A 19,999-nucleotide genomic window follows, 5' to 3' on the forward strand; every position below is an offset into this window, starting at 1 on the left:
ATTGCCTACTGGGGAAGAGGAGCAAAAAAATTCTGGCCCTTGTGTGTGTCAGTAAGAAGAGTTGAGACCTGCTGTGCCCAGGGGCTGAGGTTGACCCAGAAAGTTTTACTGGAAAGGATCCACTTTATGTTTTTTGTCCAGCCTCCAAATGCTGGATCTTTAGAAAGCCCACATCCCACCTCCTGGCAGCTATGGTCACAAAGATAGCTAGGAACCCTTGGGTTCACAGTGTCCTTGGGAACCTGCAGTTGACTTGAGCTGAGGGTTGCTAGCCTAGCTTCTGGGCCCAGAGCTGCTGCTGGTACTGTTCATTGCTCTCTGTTCTGCTGTGAAGGGAGGGGTAATTTAGGAAGTTTTGTGCTTACGTGGATTACCAGAGTTTTATTTTAGCAGAAAGTGCAAATTCATGGTGGTACACAGTTGTTTTACAGCAAGGGAAAAACATTAAACTGAGGAAGGTACATACATAGCCAAGGCCCCAATGTACCTCCAGTGTATGTATGGTTGTGTGTGTGCGTGTGTGTGTCTTGAGTGTCCCCTCATGGCTGCGTCTCCAGCACCTGGGGCCAAGTGGGCCTCCATGGCCTGAATTCTACTTCTCACTTGCATGTCCCCAGCCCCTGAGCCTGGTATGCCCAGGTATGGCTAAGCCCGAAAGCAGTATCCAGGTGGGGCAAAGACGGGCTGACTGGACAGCACCTCCCCTTTGGTCTCCAGCTGTGCTCAGCTGAAGGCTGGTTTGCCGGGAGTCTTTGGACACCACCGCCTCCCAGCACCTGAGCATCTCTGTCACTAAAGAGGGTAGGGAGCTTCCTCCATGAGTCTGATACAGTCCAGAGTAGATGGCCCTGGTCAACACTATAGTGAGAAGAGATGCTTGCTCTCGGAAGCCAGGGTTCTCTCTGATGTTGAGAATTGCGATGTGGCCCAGGTCCTTGGAGTGGGGTGGAGGTCATGTCATACTAGGCAGAGTAGATGGGTACACCTCAAGACACTAGCGTCCTAGCACAGAAGGCCTGAGCCCTGCTCCCCTGGTGTGTGCTGCTGATCACTGCTCCTTCCTGTCACTCCCCCCTTCTGAGACACTTGCCCTGGGTGCAGCTCATTGGGTTTTACTGTCTCTTGCCTGACCCCACGCCACTTGGACCTTTCTCTCATTTGTACCATCCTGTGTGTCTGCAGCCTTTGTTACCCTCTTCTCATTCTTAGGTCTCAGGTTCCTCCACAGGCTCTTGGCCAACTCTTGCTGTTTCTGCCTTAGCGCTTAGGACACATTATAACAATCTGTGTTTGCCCCTTGAGGACAAGGAGCACATCTGTCTTGTTTACCACAGAGCAGGTGCATGTTCGGAGAAGGCAATGTCACCCTACTCCAGTACTCTTGCCTGGAAAATCCATGGACAGAGGAGCCTGGTAGGCTGCAGTCCATGGGGTCGCTAAGAGTCGGGAACGACTGAGCGACTTCACTTTCACTTTTTACTTTCATGCATTGGAGAAGGAAATGGCACCCCACTCCAGTGTTCTTGCTTGGAGAATCCCAGGGATGGGGAAGCCTGGTGGGCTGCCGTCTATGGGGTCGCACAGAGTCGGACACGAGTGAAGCGACTTAGCAGCAGCAGCAGCAGCAGGTGCATGTTTGTCTGGGTCACTTGGGAAGGTTTTCTGCAGCAGCCCTTAGCTCACTGGCACACAGGCCCAAGTGTGTTCCCGGGGTGTCCCCCCTAGGGCTGGAGCAGACACGGGGATGATGGATCGTTCAGCTGGGCACAGCCCAGGAGGCTGGCGGCCCATTTGGCCTTCTGTTCCATGCTCCTTGCTGTTTGGTTTTGGGGCCTTGGTAGGTCAAGGGCCAGAAGCAGCCAGGGAGTGGAAGGGGGCTTCATTTCCACAGCAGCTGTAACCTGTGGGGCAAGAACAGGGGTGCCCTTGTGGTAAGGTAGAGCTCTCTGACGGCTGGCATGGGGGCTGGTTCACAAACTAGTGACACACGTAGCTTCTACTTGGTAAAGGATCACCTCCCAGCAGCACCAGGTGCTTGCAACTGTCCTGTCTTGGGGTCCAGCTGCTCCACCGCCTTCTTAAACACACTTCTCCAAGTGTGGGCCCGGTTCTTCTAGATGCTTGTGGGGGGCAGTCGTGGGCCCCTGCCCACATTCAGGGCCCTGTGGGCAGAGATGGGCTTGCCCACAGGTCTTGCACCTGGCAATCTGAACAATGATAGTGTCTGGTCATCTCTCCTGTTTTTCTTCTTCATTGCCCTTGGATATGCTCCAGGATTTATTTCTGAATAAATACAGAAAGATATTGCCCTTCTTAACCTCAAACCCACTCAGCAGAGTTCAGGCAGGCACCTTGTTTGAGAGGAGAAACTGCCTTGGAGGAGGTCAAACTGAGTAATCTGGAGCAGAGGGAACAGTCCCACAGTCTGCTGCCCAGATCATGCTTCCCCAGCTCTCTGGATGGGGAAACCTGAAGATGTGTCTCTAGAGCATCGAGAGAGTCTCCTAGGTTGCGCCCTGTCAAACACACCCCAGTTTGAAATAGCAGCCTTGGAGTTTGACCCTGTGGCCCTTCTGGGCCCTGCTGTTCTCTCAAGTATCAGGTCGCGCTTGAGAAAGGTCCCCCTGCTTCTGTTGTGTGAGTTGCTGTATTAAACTGGGCTTAAAACAGGTCTCAACATCCTGCTAGGGAAACAGCTCTGTTCCTTCCACCACTATCAGTTCTGAGTCGTCATTGGATTTCTGGTGACAAAGTCCCTTGGGTAGAGAGGGAATGGCCAGCTGGCAGGCGAGGCAACACACAGTTGAACCCCTGGAGCCCAGGAAGGATTGCTGCCCCGCTGGGTTCTGTGACCCATGCAATTCCATCAGATTTCTGAATCTCAGAGTTGAAAGGTCTTGGGATCTCCTGGGGTAGGATCTGGTGCTCAGTCCACCCAGGGTCTCTGCTCAGGTAGCTTTCGCCTCACAAAGCCAGTCCTCTCCCATAGCCGGTCTGCAGTGCTCCACACCTTTTCTGTACTTTTCTCGTATTTCTATTGTGTCCTGGAGATGCCATCGCCAGTGAGGACCCGATCACTGCAGGCTGTGGGCTCTATGTGGGGCACACTCCCACCTTGGGGCCTTCACTCCCTCTGGAACTCTAAACCTGCAGGCCGTGTCTGCTGCCTGTGGGGATGTGACCCGTGAGAGAGCCTCCTGTTCTGTTCAGTATTGTGTCCTGCTGCCCAGCCCAGCATCTGGCAGGCTCCCCTGGGGGGTCCTCACTGAGCACCAAGCTGTCAGGAGCCTCAGAGCACTTTCTCTGTGAGTCTGTCCAGGTCTGCAGCTGTCAGGGGTGCCCAGCCTGATGTCCTCATTGGGCCAGCCATCTACTGTGAGGTGGGTCCTTAGGCCACATCTCTCAGGGAGTGGGCATCAGGCCATGTTGGGAGTGCCTTTCACCTCCAAGTGAGATTTGAGAGAGGAGTTTTGGAAGAACTACTGGGAGCCCTTGCACACGCTTCAGCTTAGTGGCAAGAAGGGGGTCACCGCTGACCCAGCCCTCTGCTTCCTGTCGAGTCAGCTCTCCCAGCCAGGAATGGCTTGGTGTGGGGCCACAGTCCAGGTGCCCGCCCCGGGCACCTAGCAGCCCTCATGGGCACGGCTTCCCCTCCCTCCCCCACCTCCAGGATGTGTTCGAGATGCGCTTTGCCAAGATGCCAGATGAGCCCGAGGAGCCTGCAGTGGCCGTGTCCTCCCCAGTGGTGCCGCCTCCCACCAAGGTTGCTGCCCCGCCCTCCTCCAGTGACAGCAGCAGCGACAGCTCCTCAGACAGTGACAGCTCCACTGACGACTCCGAGGAGGAGCGAGCCCAGCGGCTGGCCGAGCTCCAGGAGCAGGTGAGGGCAGAGGCAGCCCCGTTCTCCATCCAGCTCCCACCTCTGGCCTTGCCAGTCCATGGCCCGGGCAGCCCTGCTAGAGGGAGGTGTCCGCATGATGCCCTTGGCTTTGCATGCCAGCAGGTCCCCTTGTGCCTAGTCAAGTGCATATTGTTCATACTTATATGTACACTGTGGGTATGGATGTGGGCTGATGTGGCCGTTCTCTGGGCAGAAGTCAGGCTTCTGGAACTTCTGGTGTCTGGAAGGAGGTGGTTGAGCCAGTTTGTCCGTCTCCTGGGGCCTTCTGGATGGTCATCTCCCTACAATTTGGCCTTTAGAGCCCACACGTGTCTATACACTTGCCGAGCCACTTTAGGGATCCTCTTCCTGGGACCAAGGATGGTCATGGGGCTTGAGTGTCAGCTCCTCTGACAAGGAGGACACTGGTCTGCCTTGGGGGTTCAAGGGTCTGGGTGGGCCTGTGCCCCGCGGATAGCTGGTGAGATGGCAGGTCATGACAAGTGTGTGTCTTGCTTGTCTGCACCACAGCTCAAAGCCGTGCACGAGCAGCTTGCAGCGCTTTCACAGCCCCAGCAGAACAAACCAAAGAAAAAGGAGAAAGACAAAAAGGAAAAGAAAAAAGAAAAGCACAAAAAGAAAGAGGAAGTGGAGGAGAATAAGAAAAGCAAAGCCAAGGAACTTCCTCCCAAAAAGACCAAGAAAAATAACAGCAGTAACAGCAGCACGAGGTCTGTGGCCGCCCCGCCTGACAAATGCCCCCTCCCTGGGACGGGCCTTGAGGGGAGGATGGTAGGGCGTGGTGGGCAGCGAGATGCCCCCAGCTCACCGGTCTTGGTCTCAGCCACAGCTCCGCACTCACAGAAGGGTGTTGCCAGCGTCCCCTGTCCCCTGTGAAGACCACTGGGAGGGGGTGTAGAAGCCTCCCCAAGCCCTAAACGAAGGGATGGGTGCCCCACTTTCCTGCAGAGACCCATTCCTAACGGTATCTGCATCACCCCTTCGTAGCAAGAAGGAGCCAGCACCCTTGAAGAGCAAGCCCCCTCCCGCCTATGAGTCGGAGGAAGAGGACAAATGCAAGCCCATGTCATATGAGGAAAAGCGGCAGCTGAGCCTGGACATCAACAAACTGCCTGGCGAGAAGCTGGGCCGCGTGGTGCACATCATTCAGTCGAGGGAGCCCTCCCTCAAGAACTCCAACCCCGACGAGATCGAGATTGACTTCGAGACCCTGAAGCCATCCACCCTGCGTGAACTGGAGCGCTACGTCACCTCCTGTTTGCGGAAGAAGAGGAAACCTCAAGGTGCCCTTTGGCCCTCTGGGGTGGGGCTGGGGCGTTCCCAGTCCCGGGTGAGGGAGAGGGCTGGCAGGTGGGGCCAGGCGCTGCCCTTGCACCCCTATTAGCCAGACCCCATTGGTACCTTTAGTTAACTTGGCCTTGCAATCCCGGCCCTCTCCCTCTGCAGGCTATTTAAATTTCTGATTATGAAGTCTGTGTCCTCGACATAGAAGCCTCTGGAGGGTTGTGACATCAAACTCGACCCTAGGCTGTGGGGCACCTTTCTTGACCTCTCTGGCAGATGGCCCTTGGGGTCTTAAGCCTTGCTCTGACCAGCAGCAGCCTTCATCCTCAGTTGCCACTTCTGAGTCTTCCCCAGAAGGCACCCCCCCACACACACCTCTTTGGGGTCTCTGGGGTGGGGGACATGGCTAGGAGAAAAGCATTAGATTGGCACTGCACCTGCCTGCTGTCTTCTCTAGTTCCTTGTGACCCACTCTGCGAGTCTTTGAAGTGGCTCTTTGGTGTTATCAGTGCCTTGTCTTGGCTCATAGTTTTGTCTCAGGACCAGTAGAATTTAGGATCTGAGTCAGGGTTTTGCACACAGCCTTCATTCCAGCCCAGACTGACTTGGGGTCCTTGGTACTCCCTCCCCTCTGTTCAGGGTGTCACACAGTGACACCGAACCTCACTCTGCACACTGAGGTGCTGGGAGGTCCCCTGGGGCCTTTTCCTTGTCTTGCTGTGTCTCTGGTTGTTGTGTCCCCTTTAGGTCTTCTCCCCACTGCCAGAAAAGTAGCTGAGGGAGCATACTCCCAGCAGTGCCTTGTTAGGGAGTCCCCTCCTGTCCTGGTCTCCTGATCCTCAGTGAATCCTGTGAGAGGGAATTTTGAGAGATTGAAGGGGCCTTGAAAGTTGAGTATAAGCCAGGATTTTGGCTGGCATGGGTGGTGCCAGGCTAGCTGCACCCTTGGGAAGTGTGGGTTGGGCCGGGGTCTGGAAGGACAGCAGCCGGTCTTTGGGAGCAGCCCTCTGGCTCATGGGGCTCTGGGCCCTGCCTGACTCTGTTGTCCCCGTTGCTTTATTGCAGCTGAGAAAGTTGATGTCATTGCTGGCTCCTCCAAGATGAAGGGCTTCTCATCCTCAGAGTCGGAGAGCACCAGCGAGTCCAGCTCCTCTGACAGCGAAGACTCTGAAACAGGTTAGGTGTCTTTGATGTTGTCTCACCACACTCCTGCCTGTGTTCCACCCTGTGTCCAGGCTACCAGAGAGCAGAGACGGCAGTCATAAGAACCTGCTGGGCCCTCCCGTCTGTCCATCTTCCTGGTCACCATGTTGACCTCTACCTGGGGTGGTGGGTATCCCAGCACCTACCTCCACCCCACCCCTGACCTGGGCTGGGGGCGGAGACCAGTGGCCAGTGGTATTAACACTGCAGAGCCCTGGGAAAGGAGGAATAGGGGCAGATGATGGAATTGATCTTGGCGTGACCCTGCCCAGCCTCAGAGTCCCCCGGCAGCACTGTTGCATGCAGCTCGGCCCTTTCCAGTGATGTGCTTCGGCAGGGGTGGAGCAGCCTGCTTTTGGCCCCGCTGTTCCCGGGGCTTAGAGCACTGCCATTCTCCCCGGAGTTTGCTCGCTGCTGCATTGGCTGCTCCTAACTGCACGCACTTGGACATGCGTGTCCTGTATTTCTTAACAGTTCGTTCTCTCCATGCTCCACGGGCGTGCACGTGTGCCCCCTGGTGCGGCTAAGCAGCAGCCTTGACGTGGGAGGCGGGGGCCGGTGGAGATGCTGAGAGCTGTGCCGGTGGTGGGGCAGGGGACCTTTCCTCCAGACACAAGCATTTCTGGTTATTCTTGGGAGCTGATGCTCAGACTGGCCCAGAGGAGAGGCTGAGAAGAAGCCTGGTGACTAGGCTCCTCTGAGGTGGAGCTGACTTCTGTGTCTGGGTGAATAGGGTTGTTGGTGGGCAGGCAGGTGTCTTCATCGGCTGAGTCGGCAGTCTGCAGACCGCCCACGAGCCTGCCTTGGGCCGGTCCCTCCAGGCAGGCTGCAGTGTGCACCTCACAGTGGGCAGCAAGGCTCCTGGCGTATTCTTCCGTATGCCTAATCCTGTCTCTGGTACTTTACTGTAACTGGAGGGAAATGACAAGCTCCACTTAGTTCACATAGATAGATAATGTGATCCGGTGGTGCCGAGGAGGTATGAGGATTATTTGCAGTAGTTGAAGAGTGGTGCTGCTCTGAGGTGTGTGGGTCTTGTGGGGCAGGGGTCCCCTGGACCTTGTCACTGTTCCTTTCCCCTTGTAAGGACTCTAGGTTTCCCAGGGGAGGGGGGAGGGGAGCCTTCTCTAGGACACCAGTGCTCTGGACTACCTCCTTTCAGTGGGCCCAAGTGATGTGAAATCCATTGAGGATATTCTGTATTTATTGAGCTCCTGTTGTATGCAGAGACTGCTGTGGGTAGTTTGCTGGTCATGTCTCTATCCTTTACCCTTTTTCCTTTCTTCCTAACCAGCTCCCTCTTCCAGTGTGTTTTTAAAATCTGCTGGCCAGTAGGGGGAGCCACACCCCGTGCTTGCTGAGGCAGAGTGGGGCCTTGGGTCAGGGCCCAGTGCACTGGCCAGGGTGAATGGCTGTATTCTTGGGCCTAATTAGCATTCCAGGTGGCTGCTGACCTCTCACTCTCAGTTCCAGCCAAACCTCAGGTTTGCCTTTGCTTCTGGGGTTTTGTACCTCCTGTGTTTTCTAGCAGGCTTCTCCTACTAGGGGTTTTGCAGCCTTTTCCCCTAAGGATCTGAGCAACCAGAGAAAACCCCAGAGATTCAAATTGGCAGAGGACCTGAGGGCTAAAACCCGCGCGACCAGGCCCCACCCAGCGTGGCGCCTTACGGCATCGTGACCATCACACCCTGGTGTCCCAGTCCTGAGTTCGGACTGTGGCCTTTGTCCCTGACTCCTGAGCTTCTGAGTGCCCTGCACCCCGCCTGATGCCGCCTCCTGTGGAGTAACCATGACGGCATTTCCAGCAGCTCTCTGCTGCTGCCGAGATTTTTTTTTTTCCTTCACATTTTTCCCTCCTTTAAAGAAAGTGGAAAGATTGTGCAACAAGTAATCTGAGAGTCCTGGGAACAGCTGTCCTGGCGGGAAAGAGGGCAAGATTTACAGTCTTGGAGCCGCCAGCCTGCAGGCTCCCAGGCTCCAGCAGTCCAGCCCTGGCGGCTCCCTCGGCTGCCTCAGCTCCTTCTTCTCCCCAGGCGCCCTCCCCACCTTGAGTTTTGCGAGGCCGTTCTTTGTCTTTGTGGTTCTGCCTTTTCCTTTGCCATCTGTGTGCTCCGGGGACCGACTGAGAGCTTCTGCTCTCGGGAGGGACCAACCCTGTAGGTTTGTGCCCTGCACCTCAGGTGTTCCAGGCTCCAAGTGGGAGCCCGTGTCCTGGTTCCAGGGGATGGGCTGTCTGCCACCACCCTCCCGCACAGGAAACTGCTTACTTGCTGGGTGGTTCCTCGTGTGGGGTCCATGGAGCTGGGTAGATTGCTGTGACTAGGTACAGGTGGTTCTGCCTTGGCAGGGAGGGGTGTGGGGGCCTGGTGGGGGGCACTGGGGGGATTTCTCTTGGTCTCTGGGGGCTTAACTGTTTCGCCCTTCTTGTTCTTGTGTTTCCATTTGGATTAGAGCCGAAATTCCTGAAGGGCCTGTATTTGTCAGTTCTGCCAACACAGCCCCAGGACTCAAATCACCAAAAGAAACTGACCAGAGGCACTAAATTGGGGCTAGGGCAGTGGTACGTGGTCTCATCTCTGGCCACTGTCCATAGACAAGGATGCTGCCAACTGCTCAGGACAGGGGGGCTGGCTGTTGGGACAGGGCTACTGTTCAGGGATGCAGTGCATCCACAGACTGGGGTCAGAAGGAGGGGGGTCTTTGCGCCCCAGGCACCATGTGCTCCTCCTCCCGTGAGCAGCAGGCAGCACTGTTGGCCAGACCCACCACATCTTTAGAACCCAACTGTTACCTGAGTCATAGTCTTCCATTGAGCTTTGATTGTGCTTAAACTCTGAATTTGCTTGAGAGGTTTAGTATTGGGACAAAGACAGTGGTACAAGGGCCACCCTCCCACTACCCCTGAGCCAGCGTAAACTTTCACCCCATCCCATTGCTGATTGATGTCTGGCTCCTCCCCAGTGCTACCCACAGGTTTTATGGGCACACAGGGCTGGACACCACCTCCTGTCCCTCTCAGGAGCATCCCTAGCCTAGGCTAGGATAGGAGTTCAGAGCATTCTCCTGGACTTGGTTTTGGTCTTCTAGTTGCAGAGAGAGCATGCACCAGCTATTTTAGTCTCCTGGTTTCCTTTTCCCAGGATTGGAGCATGTGGGTGTTTCTTAATAGCTCCAGGGGGAAAAGGAATGCTTTATGTTTTGGAAAGATTTGAGCTGGAAAGTGCAGACAGAGGCCGTGGGGCATTCTTCCTAGACAACCAACCTCAACTTCCGCGACCCTGGGTCTTGGAATGACTCGGTTCCTGTCCCGTCTTGAGGCCTGCTGCTGCCCACTCCAAGGGTGTGATGCTTGCTCTTGGGGAAGGGCTGAGTCCCTGGCGGGGGTGGGGGTAGGAAGAGATCTGGAGGATGGGGCTATAGCCAATCTGCCTGCAGTGCCAGGCGACCCCTCACACCCACACACATGCAGGGAGGGATGCAAGGGCTTCCCGGGCGAGGGCGCGCCTTGTGGAATGTGCCTTGAATGAGAGAGCAGCCGGTGGGCGGGTTTTTCCCACACACACACACACACACACTTGGGGACCATGGGAGTGCAGTGTTGGTTGCATCCGTGATTCTAACAGAAGCATCTGCTCTGCTCTGTGGGTGGGAAAGAGCCCCAGCCCCTCTCCCCAGTCAAAGGAAGCTGCATTCGATGCCTGGGAAAAAAGAAAGGACAACTTTCTTCCTCAACTTGTTTTTATTTTTAATTTGTTCTCTTCCTTAACAGTGTATGTCACTGGCTCCTCTTTTTTATAGTTTTGCTTGTTTCTTGGAGTTCAGAGGAATGCAGAGGCTGTTAGCTAGAGGTCCTGCACTCCAGAGCTCCTTTCTTAGGGGCATTCCCTCCTTCCAGCTGAGCCCCAAGGCAGGGTCAGCATTACCTTGCTGAGATAGGGTGCAGAAAAGTGGACCCTGGAGGGTAAGGACAGAATCCGTGGGTGCCCAGTGGGTGTGGCACACCACGCGGGACTTCAGAAGTGAGGCAAGGAGAGGACAGGCGGGGTAATCTCTCAGCCGCAGAGCCCAGCAAAGGAGACCCCAGCACGCAGTGCACACACATGGAGCTCGTTACTGGAAGCCATTCTGTCTAGAGGCATGAGCGGGCTCAGGCGGTTCTGGAGATATCTGTGCGTGCCTGATCTGAGGCCCTTTTCAGGGGAAGGTGGGCCTGTCCCCACCCGCAGCTGGCCAGGCAGGGGTGGAACTCCCAGTTGCGGCGCTGTCTTCTCGTGCCCTGACAGCAGGCGGGGCACCGGAGGCTGGCTTGGTCTGCAGTTCTTCTGTTCTTTATGACTTGAACGGTACATTCCACACCATTTCTCTCACACTGGTTTCTCTCTCCCTCTACGTAGGTCCTGCCTAATCATTGGACACGGACTCTTAATAAAACGGTCTTCAGTTCCAGATTCCTTCCCAGCAAGCTATAGCTTAAGTCCATTTTCTTCCGTGAAAGGGACAGGACTCCATCAAGTTATGGAATTCCTCAGAGCCCTGGGCCTGTCCCCCGGGGTGGATTAGTCATGTCCAGCAGCTCACACCTAGTCCCGCCTCCGGGAAGGCTGCCTGCCTGGCTGCCCGCCCGCCCGGGCCTCCTGTGTAAAGACTGCCTGGCTGTTCTGCCCAGCCTCCCTGGTCGTCTGGGGTCCTCTGAGTGGGTGGCATCTCCCAGAGGGTGATGACAATCCCCCTGCACACACATTCATGCGGTGCTGCTCCGTGTGCAAGGCCCCGCCCGTCACAGATGCGTTTTCTGTCTCCACCCCTCCCTCTTTTGGGGGGACTCTGGATCCTAACTGCTTCCCTCCTGGACCTTCCAATGATGTTAGCCCAGGAAAGATCTCACTCAACTCAGCCTCAGGAAGAACATTGTGACATCTAGAGTTTCCCCAAGTGAGGAGCGAGGCTTTAGAGGCGAGGCCAGCTGGGCCCACGGCTCCCTGGGGCTGTCCCTCAGCCTGCCTTCTCTGGTGGCCCACGCTGCTCTGTTGGCCAGAGGCGCCCACCAGCCACAGCTGACCCACAGCCCCCTGGAGTCCTCTCTCTGTTTTCATCGTTCCCACTGTTGTCTGTTGGGCATCTTCCCAATTTCTTTGGCCTCTTCTCCTAAAGTCGCACAGGGAAAGTACCTCCTAGGCGGCCTCCTTGCCCCTCTCTTCCCAGGTACATAGACGCAGACCGCAGGAGCTGCCGGGCAGGCCGGGAGTGAGGGACATCTGGGGAAACGTGGCCGTGCCGCCGGCTGACCTGACTCCTGCAGCCCACAGTCCTTGCCCCCGCTGGGGGTCGAGACCTGGGCTAGTAGCACGAGAGGGCTGGACCAATCAGTGGTGAGGGCATTGGAGCCTTTGGGCCCTCTTCGTGCCCATGCAGGTACTCCCCCCAGTTCAGCCCCCAAGAGTGATGGGAGCCGCCGGGTGGGCCACATCATCCAAGCCCTCTGAGAGGCACTGGATAGGCTTTTTTTTTTTTTGGCTCTAAAAATAAACATCAGCCCTTTTTTAGTCATGAATCCAGCATCTCAGCAGAAAACTGCCTGGCGTGTAAAGTCCCCTAAGGAATAGCGTTTGTTTTAAATGTAGTTGGTGTGTACTTCGAGGCCTGACCGTCTCCTGGCATTTTGGGATCAGCCTCCTCCTGCACCTTGGAGTGGGCTTGAGGAGGTGCAGTTGGCCAGCGCCTGTGTGGAAGCCCTGGCCCCCTCCCCAGCTCCTTGGGACCTTGAGCCCAAGCAGTTGTAACAGCCCCAGGCTGCTCTTGGCCTTGGGTTCTGCTCTCAGCCTCCCCGGAGCCCCTCGGGCCCTGCAGTGATACTTGGGAGTTCCTCAGCTGCTCCCGGATCCTCCAGCCGGTCAGCTTCCAGTTGAGCTCGTTTGCCAAACAGACTATTTTGAGCTGCCCTTTGGCCTGTTCCTGATGTTTCCAGTACTGCTTGGCCTGGCTTGGGTCCGGGGGCTTCATGCCCAGAGATTCCCACAGGACAGTTGGGAAGCTGCTGGCATTGTCTTTCTGGGAAGATTCTGCCGTCTTGGAGCAAATGGCAGGCTAGATTCCCATGGCGTCAGCCTGTGTGCCACCCCACCCCTTCCCGCTCGTGGGCACAGAGGCTGTAGCCCCAGGCCAGCTCTTCCTATGTGATCCTTGCATCTTCTCTGTTCAGGGGTCCTGTCCTTGCCCATGGTGCTTCCGTCTGACAGAGAACTTGATCGTTCGATTCGGGCTGGCACCGATGCCCCAGGAAGAGCAGAGCGAGCAGAAGCCTGCCCACCCTTTCGGCAGCCTCCAGTGTGCGGGCGCTGGCTGGTGCCAGCCGGGCCTGAGAAGTTGCTCTAGGGAAGGGTGGGAGGCCGGGTGTCTGCTGGTGCGGAGGCTTCCAGTCTGTTCAGTTGAGGGGCTCTGCACCTCTGCCCTTGCCTTCCGTCCTGTCTCCTTCCCTTGAGTTGTGGGGGAGTGGGGAGGAATCAGTGTTTTAATCAGATTTTACAAAAACGTTTTAATTCTTTGTACAATTACCATCTTATGTAAAGCTGAAATTTGTGTTGAGTTCAAGATGTTCATGGAATAAAGATCACACAGTACTTGAGGCCATCTTCATGTAACCCTTTCTAGAGAGTTTTGTGTGGGGGGTGTCTTGGGGCTGGTGTGTGGTGAAGTTGTACACTTCCTGTCTTGTCTTCCTACCACGAGGCGAGTGGTGCATGTGAGCCAGCTGTGACAGCCCCAAATAGGCTCCAGCACCCCTTGGTCCCTGCCGCCAGCGCCTTGAGTCCTCTGGTCCTGGTGGTCTGCTGGGTGCCTCCCACCTTCTCTCCCGCTCTAGGCCAGCCCTACCCCGCACTTCTGTGCAGCTTGGGGGTGATACTCCTGGTGACCTTTCTAAGGCAGCTGATACCCACTCCCTGGATCCTTAAGGGCCCCATTGCACTTTGTCCCCTCTAGTTCCCCCAGTGGGCCTCTCTTGCTCATGGCTGCAGGGAGGTGGTGAGGGCTCAAAGCCACTTGTCCCTCTTCTGTGTTGGAAAAAAGTGTTTTCCCCACCAAGGCCATGAGATGAAAGGCCATCTCAACCCCATCCAACCTTTTCCCTGCGACACAGTGTCCTATCCAGGTCATACTTAATGCACTGACCGCCTTCCTGCCCCCAGCCTCCCTTGAGCTGCAATTTCTGTTGCTGGCATCTACCCTGGGAGGGGAGCCCGGCCTGGGAGAACGCCCCGTCCTCTTCCTCCTGTGTGCCATGCTCCAGCCTTGTGTGTGTAGGGTCCCCTCAGCCCTGGGCTTCCATCTTCTGTGTGGCCCAGCGTTCCTTCACCCCGAGGTCCCAGACACCCGGCTCGTGGCCCAATCCTGCAAATTACCCAAACTGCTCCCTTCATACGTTGTGACTCGAGTGTCCTTTCTACCAGGTCTCATACGTGACCTGTAGAGTCCTGAGCCCTGTATCCTGGCATCTCTAGTATCTGGGTTTGGGGCTGGGCCTGCAGTTCCCCCACCCCAGGTGTCCCTAGTCACTGCCACTCAGGTAAAAACGTGTCTGTAGCCGCAGAGTTCTGTGTCACTGTCTTACCTCTTGCATGGAATGGTGAGTTCTGGCAGGGCACGAGGTCTCCCTCACCCCTCTAAGTGGCACACTACACCAAGGCCGTACGCCTCTCCAAAGCTTCCTTAGCACTGCCCTCCGTGAAGCAGCTACCAGCGGAGCTAGCCCCACTTTGGGCAAAAAGCATGTGTCCTCCAGCACCAGCGGCAAGAGCCGGTACCCTGGTGAGGAGCGCAGGGGAGGCCACGCGAAGCGACGAGATCCCAGCTCCCACCTGGTGGTCGGTGGCTTCCCTTCCCAGCCTTCGAGCCCTGGCCAGGCTTACCCTCCCTGTCTCCCGCTCCAGGATGTGCACCCAGCGGTGTTTGGCGAGGGGAATCCTGTGGGCCAAAGTTCCTTAGCATGAAGCTCTATAGAGGCGGGGTAGAGGGGCTCAGGGTGGCTCTTGCACACTCCTCACAGAGACGGGCACACCCCAGATGTGCCCACACAGTGGCAGCAACAAGCCATGGGCTCCTGAGAAGCCAGGACACATACTTTGTCTCCCTACAGCACATGAACCATGTCCCAACACAGGGACTTCTCTGAGGCTGGTCTCCTGAGAGGAAGAGGAGTCTGGCCAGTGGCCGCCGCCTCTGCTGGCCACAGCATCGAGTGCCTCCCTCATTGGTTCCTGGGTCGTCCAGAGAGGCTGGCTGGCTGGCTTCTCTCCCTCCACAAAATGCACAAGCTTGTCAGCACTTCCCGCTTGGCAGCGCTCTCCTCGCCTGTCCCACGGCTCTGTGGCCAGGGCCTTGGCCCGTGCTGGCACCAGTGGTCCCTGTCACCACCTGTACATTTCTGCTTCTCCTGGGACAATGGGAAGGCGCAAGTGTCAGAGGGCAGTGCAGCTGGAGGCCGCTGAGTTGTTACTTTTGGGCTGTGTGGCTGGGGCAAGTCCCTCAACTTCTCTGAGCCTTACTTTACTAGTTTCTTAAATGGATAAGATCATTTCAAGCACCGTGGTGGTCCCAGGGTGAAGCAGGTTGGGGTGCAGATGCTCAGATCCCTGTGGAGGCCTCTGATTAGCCAAGAAGGGGAGACGGTTGAGCCAGGAGGTCCCTCGTAGTTCAGTCCCCCACACGTTCGGGTGTGCTCTTGTCATGAAGCTGATGGTCTGGAGTTTGGTGGGGAAGCTAGGCATGGTCCCTGCTAGGAAAAAAAGCCGCAGGCAAATGGGTAGGTGACACCCACACATCTTTCCCTCCCCTGTGACCCCTCCCAGACGGAACCCGGCCACCCTCCCTCTCACTGTCACTTGGCCCTTCTCCTGAACTCACCCTCTGTTTTCTCCTCACTCTGCGTGGAAGGCCCGCTCCCAGTCTTCTCCCTTAGAGCCTCACCGCCTTCTCTTTACCTCCACAGAGATGGCTCCGAAGTCAAAAAAGAAGGGGCACCCTGGGAGGGAGCAGAAGAAGGTAGGTGGTTTCAGGGGTGTCTTTGAGCAGGTGGGCAGTGGCTGCCTGCTTGTGTGGGCCCTGGCGGGGAGGGGTCCTGTGCTTGGCCCAGACACTGTGGCCTACCTCATGTCAGCCTGTCCTGTCTGTCTGCAGCACCACCACCACCACCATCAGCAGATGCAGCAGGCCCCGGCCCCCATGCCCCAGCCCCCGCCGCCGCCGCCGCCCCAGCAGCCCCCGCCGCCGCCGCCGCCACCCCAGCAGCAGCCTCCGCAGCAGCCCCCGGCCCCGCCCCCGCCCCCCTCCATGCCACAGCAGGCGGCCCCCGCGATGAAGTCCTCGCCTCCACCCTTCATCGCCGCCCAGGTGCCTGTGCTGGAGCCCCAGCTTCCAGGCAGTGTCTTCGACCCCATCGGCCACTTCACCCAGCCCATCCTGCACCTGCCACAGCCCGAGCTACCCCCTCACCTGCCCCAGCCTCCTGAGCACAGCACTCCGCCTCATCTCAACCAGCACTCGGTGGTCTCTCCTCCAGGTGAGCGGTGACCGTGCCCACTCGGGTCTTAGTACGGTGACGGGCTCCTCTGAGCCACGGGTAGAATCCCTCTTAGCCTCAGCTGTCTGGTTGCTCGGGGTCGATTAGCCGCTCCTTGGGCCCATTCTGGAAATGATGCCAGAAGTGTGGACAGGACAGGCCTTGCGAGGAGAGACCGTGCTTTGGTGCAGAAGATACTGATCCAGGTCTGGTGGGCCAGGCCTCGCAGTGCGAGGTGGGAAAGGATGGGACTACTCTGTGGCTCCCAGTCAGGGGTGGGAGGGCATGAACTCTCATCCTGCAAGGGATGTGGGGATGACGAAAGACCTGGAGGGTGAGTGGAACGGTTGGAGGGGAGGGAGGAAAGTTAGGGGCACAGAGCACAGGGCAGGATGATGCTGGTGGGGGGGTGGGGCGGGGGGGGGCTTCTTCCTGTAGCCCTCCCTGGATGCCATCCTGACTCTCGAGTTCTGGGGAAGCCAAGGAGGGTGGGGAGAGGTTGCCAGTTGAAGGGAGACAAGTCAGAGGGCGGGATGGAGGAGAAAGGCTGGGCCGGGGGCCGCACAGTGTGTGAGCCTCACCACCTGGCTCCCGTCCTTGCAGCTTTGCACAACGCGCTGCCTCAGCAGCCATCACGGCCCAGTAACCGAGCTGCCGCCTTGCCCCCCAAGGCTTCCCGTCCCCCCACTGTGTCGCCCGCCCTGGCCCAGCCACCCCTCCTCCCGCAGCCCCCCATGGCTCAGCCCCCCCAAGTGCTGCTGCAGGAGGACGAAGAGCCGCCTGCCCCGCCCCTCACCTCCATGCAGATGCAGCTCTACCTGCAGCAGCTGCAGAAGGTGCAGCCCCCCACGCCACTACTCCCTTCCGTGAAGGTGCAGTCGCAGCCCCCGCCCCCCCTGCCCCCGCCTCCCCATCCCTCCGTGCAGCAGCTGCAGCAGCAGCAGCAGCAGCCGCCACCCCCACCCCCACCCCAACCCCAGCCCCCACCCCAGCAGCAGCACCAGCCCCCCCACGGCCTGTGCACATGCAGCCCATGCAGTTCCCCGCTCACATCCAGCAGCCCCCGCCGCCCCCTGGCCAGCAGCCACCCCACCCACCCACAGGCCAGCAGCCACCCCCGCCGCAGCCTGCCAAGCCTCAACAAGTCATCCAGCACCACCCTTCACCCCGGCACCACAAGTCAGACCCCTACTCCACTGGTAAGTGTCCCCACCCTGCCCCCGGGCTTTGGGGAGGCTGGCTCCAGGCCCAGAATCTCATCCCCGAGGAGCCAGGTGGGTCAGTTGGGCACAGCAGGCTGACGTGAGCTCAGAGCTAAGTCTCGGAGGCTCTGGGTTGGTTGGAGAGACACAGCTGAAAAGAGGCAGTGATACAGTGTTTTAATCAGGTGTGCATCTTGCTTTCAAGCCAAGGTGACAGATTAAGCCCTCAGTTGGTCAGTTTTTTGGAACTCACAGTCAAGATAGCATTACAGTGCATGGTGATTCCTGTAGGAAGGGGAGCTGAGAGCCCAAGGAAGGTACCTCCTCTGCCTCTGGGGGTTGGGGCAGGCTTCCTGGAGGTGACTAGAATGAGCAGGAGCTGGTTTAACAAACAGTGGGGTATAAGGTCCAGGCTGAGCCAGGAGCAAATCTGGGCAGCAGTGGCTCTCTGGATACCTGCCTGAAAAGGTGCTCTGCTTTTGGTGTCAGGAGGCCCCCCTGGTGGAGCTGGAAACATGTCAGGGAGAATTGGGCTGAAGCCCAAAGGTAGCGCACAACTTTCTGGGAAACCACTCGTGTCTTCTGCTCCCAGTCTCTAGCCTGACCTCCGCTGCCCATTTTCAGTCAACAGCATCGGGCAGGCCAAGCCCTCCTGCCTTTCCTGAATACTTGTTTTCTAGGTGTCTCTGACCAAAACAGTCTGGCAGTATTCTTGTTGATGCCTCATGGTGTGGTGACATGTGAGGGTCAGAGCTGAGGGTCCTGGGCTTGGCACATAGACTGTGCAGCCTGACCTGAGGGGTGCTGTGGGTGCTGCCAACAAATTGAATAAAGCTGTTGGCTTAAGGCTGTGATTTTTCCTAAACCTGGTAAAAGTTGTAGGTGCCAAGTGGCTCGCTGTGCACCCTGAGCTGAGAGCAGCTGGCCGTCGTTTCTCGGGAAGACCAGTAACGGTCCCAGCAGCTTGCAGATGGCTGGGGGTTTCCTCGAGTCTGAGACCAGGGCTCGTCTGGTGATGAGATACCTTTGGAAGAGTCAGCATCTGGAGCAGGGCAGGTTCCCTCTGGCTGCCTGTGCTTACAGTCCCTGGGCCCATTTCCGCTTGAGTTCTGTGGCCTAGACTGGGTCACAGGGAGTGATGTGTGTTGGAGTCCAGCTGGGGGCTCTGGGTCAAAGGCCAAGTTTTTGGAGGCCAAGGAGGCTTGGCAAGCAACTCTGGGGAAGGCCAACTTGCAGGCATTGCCCCAGGCTGCTCGGCTCCCCTTTAGGTCCTGCTCAGTGAGCCACCAGGAGGCAGGAGATGCCTCCATGTCACAGGCCTGGGAGCCATCAGCTAGATCCTCCTCAGAAGGGGCTCCCAAGGGAGCGACCCCCCCCCGGGGGGGGGGCTTGTTGTACTTGTGTGTTTGTGGATTTCTGGCAGGCCTGGGCCAAGGCTGCTTGGGTACCCCCAGCATTGGCTTGGATGAAGGTGGGTGTGCCGGGCCCTTCTCCCTACTCTGTGGGCCTTGCAGGTTGAGTTGTGTTGGGGAGGTTCCTGGGGGTCCGGCCTTAGACCCGAAGCAGCTGTCCAGGCAGACTGGCCTAGTCACATGGGGACAGCTGGGCACCGAGGCTGCCTGCTCTGTGGGGTTACTGACATCCGTCGTGTTTGACCCAGATCGTACCATCGGACCACCGGAAGAACTTTTAAAAAGGACATAAGTCCAGACCCCACGTAGGCCCAGATGTATCTGTACTTCTTAAAGTTTCTTAATGAAGGCTGTTTTTCCTGACACACAGTGCTATCAACAACCAGAATTGAGTTCATGGCTCCGTAGAGCCCTGTTTTACAGTGAGCGCAGTGAACATAATGAGCTCAGCTGGTGAGGAATCCGCCTGCAATGCAGGAGACCCTGGTTTGATTCCTGGGTTGGGAAGTTCCCCTGGAGAAGGAATTTACCCATTCCAGTATTCTTGCTTGGAGAATTCTTATGGACAGAGAAGCTTGGTGGGCTATAGTCCATGGGGTTGCAGAGTCAGACACAACTGAGCCACTAAGCACAGCACAGTGAGCAGAGGGCCCGAGGTGCCAGGGGCTGAGCTGTTGTGGGGCTTCCCTGGCTGGGCTCAGGGCCTGTGACTACCACACCAGATTGGCTGATAAGCTCCTTGTTCCTTCTCTTAGGTCACCTCCGTGAAGCCCCCTCCCCGCTTATGATACATTCCCCCCAGATACCACAGTTCCAGAGCCTGACCCACCAGTCGCCACCCCAGCAAAATGTCCAGCCTAAGAAGCAGGTAAAGGACAGGGCTGGGCATCAGCCCCCAGGGGTGGGGACAGGCGGGACCAGAGGTGGCTGTCTGCCTCACCAGCTGCCATGCCTGTGCTGTCCCAGGAGCTCCGAGCGGCCTCTGTGGTCCAGCCCCAGCCTCTGGTGGTGGTGAAGGAGGAGAAGATCCACTCACCCATCATCCGCAGTGAGCCTTTCAGCCCCTCACTGCGGCCGGAGCCCCCCAAGCACCCGGAGAGCATCAAGGCCCCTGTCCACTTGCCCCAGCGTGAGTGCCCTCTCCAACCCCTGCAGAGGTTGAGGGTCTCCGGGAGCCTGCACTGGGTGTGAACTTTCTGTGGGCCGGTCAGCCATGCCCTGCTGAGGTGGGTAGGGCCCAGGCCCATGGGCTGTTTGTGTTCCAGGGCCTGAGATGAAGCCTGTGGATGTCGGGAGGCCTGTCATTCGGCCCCCTGAGCAGAATGCACCCCCACCAGGGGCCCCAGACAAGGACAAACAGAAACAGGAGCCGAAGACGCCAGTTGCACCCAAAAAGGTAGGAGCAGTTGGAGCCATGAATGCCCTTCACTCCCACCCCACCCAG

At 57.5% G+C, this 19,999-nt stretch overlaps 1 protein-coding gene across 1 annotated transcript in view; it reads left to right on the forward strand.

The window, feature by feature from the left end:
- Positions 1 to 19,999, forward strand: part of BRD4 (bromodomain containing 4) — an 87,814-nt gene that overhangs the window by 65,292 nt on the left and 2,523 nt on the right. Inside the window, 11 exon segments of the mRNA XM_059888518.1 lie at positions 3,665 to 3,880; positions 4,412 to 4,611; positions 4,889 to 5,184; positions 6,251 to 6,361; positions 15,372 to 15,424; positions 15,560 to 15,941; positions 16,545 to 16,943; positions 16,946 to 17,140; positions 19,311 to 19,423; positions 19,522 to 19,684; positions 19,821 to 19,951. Of these exon segments, the coding sequence (XP_059744501.1) occupies positions 3,665 to 3,880; positions 4,412 to 4,611; positions 4,889 to 5,184; positions 6,251 to 6,361; positions 15,372 to 15,424; positions 15,560 to 15,941; positions 16,545 to 16,943; positions 16,946 to 17,140; positions 19,311 to 19,423; positions 19,522 to 19,684; positions 19,821 to 19,951 (2,259 nt within the window).

Source organism: Bos taurus, chromosome 7 (assembly GCF_002263795.3).
Source record: "Bos taurus isolate L1 Dominette 01449 registration number 42190680 breed Hereford chromosome 7, ARS-UCD2.0, whole genome shotgun sequence".
NCBI classification, from domain to species: Eukaryota; Metazoa; Chordata; class Mammalia; order Artiodactyla; family Bovidae; genus Bos; species Bos taurus.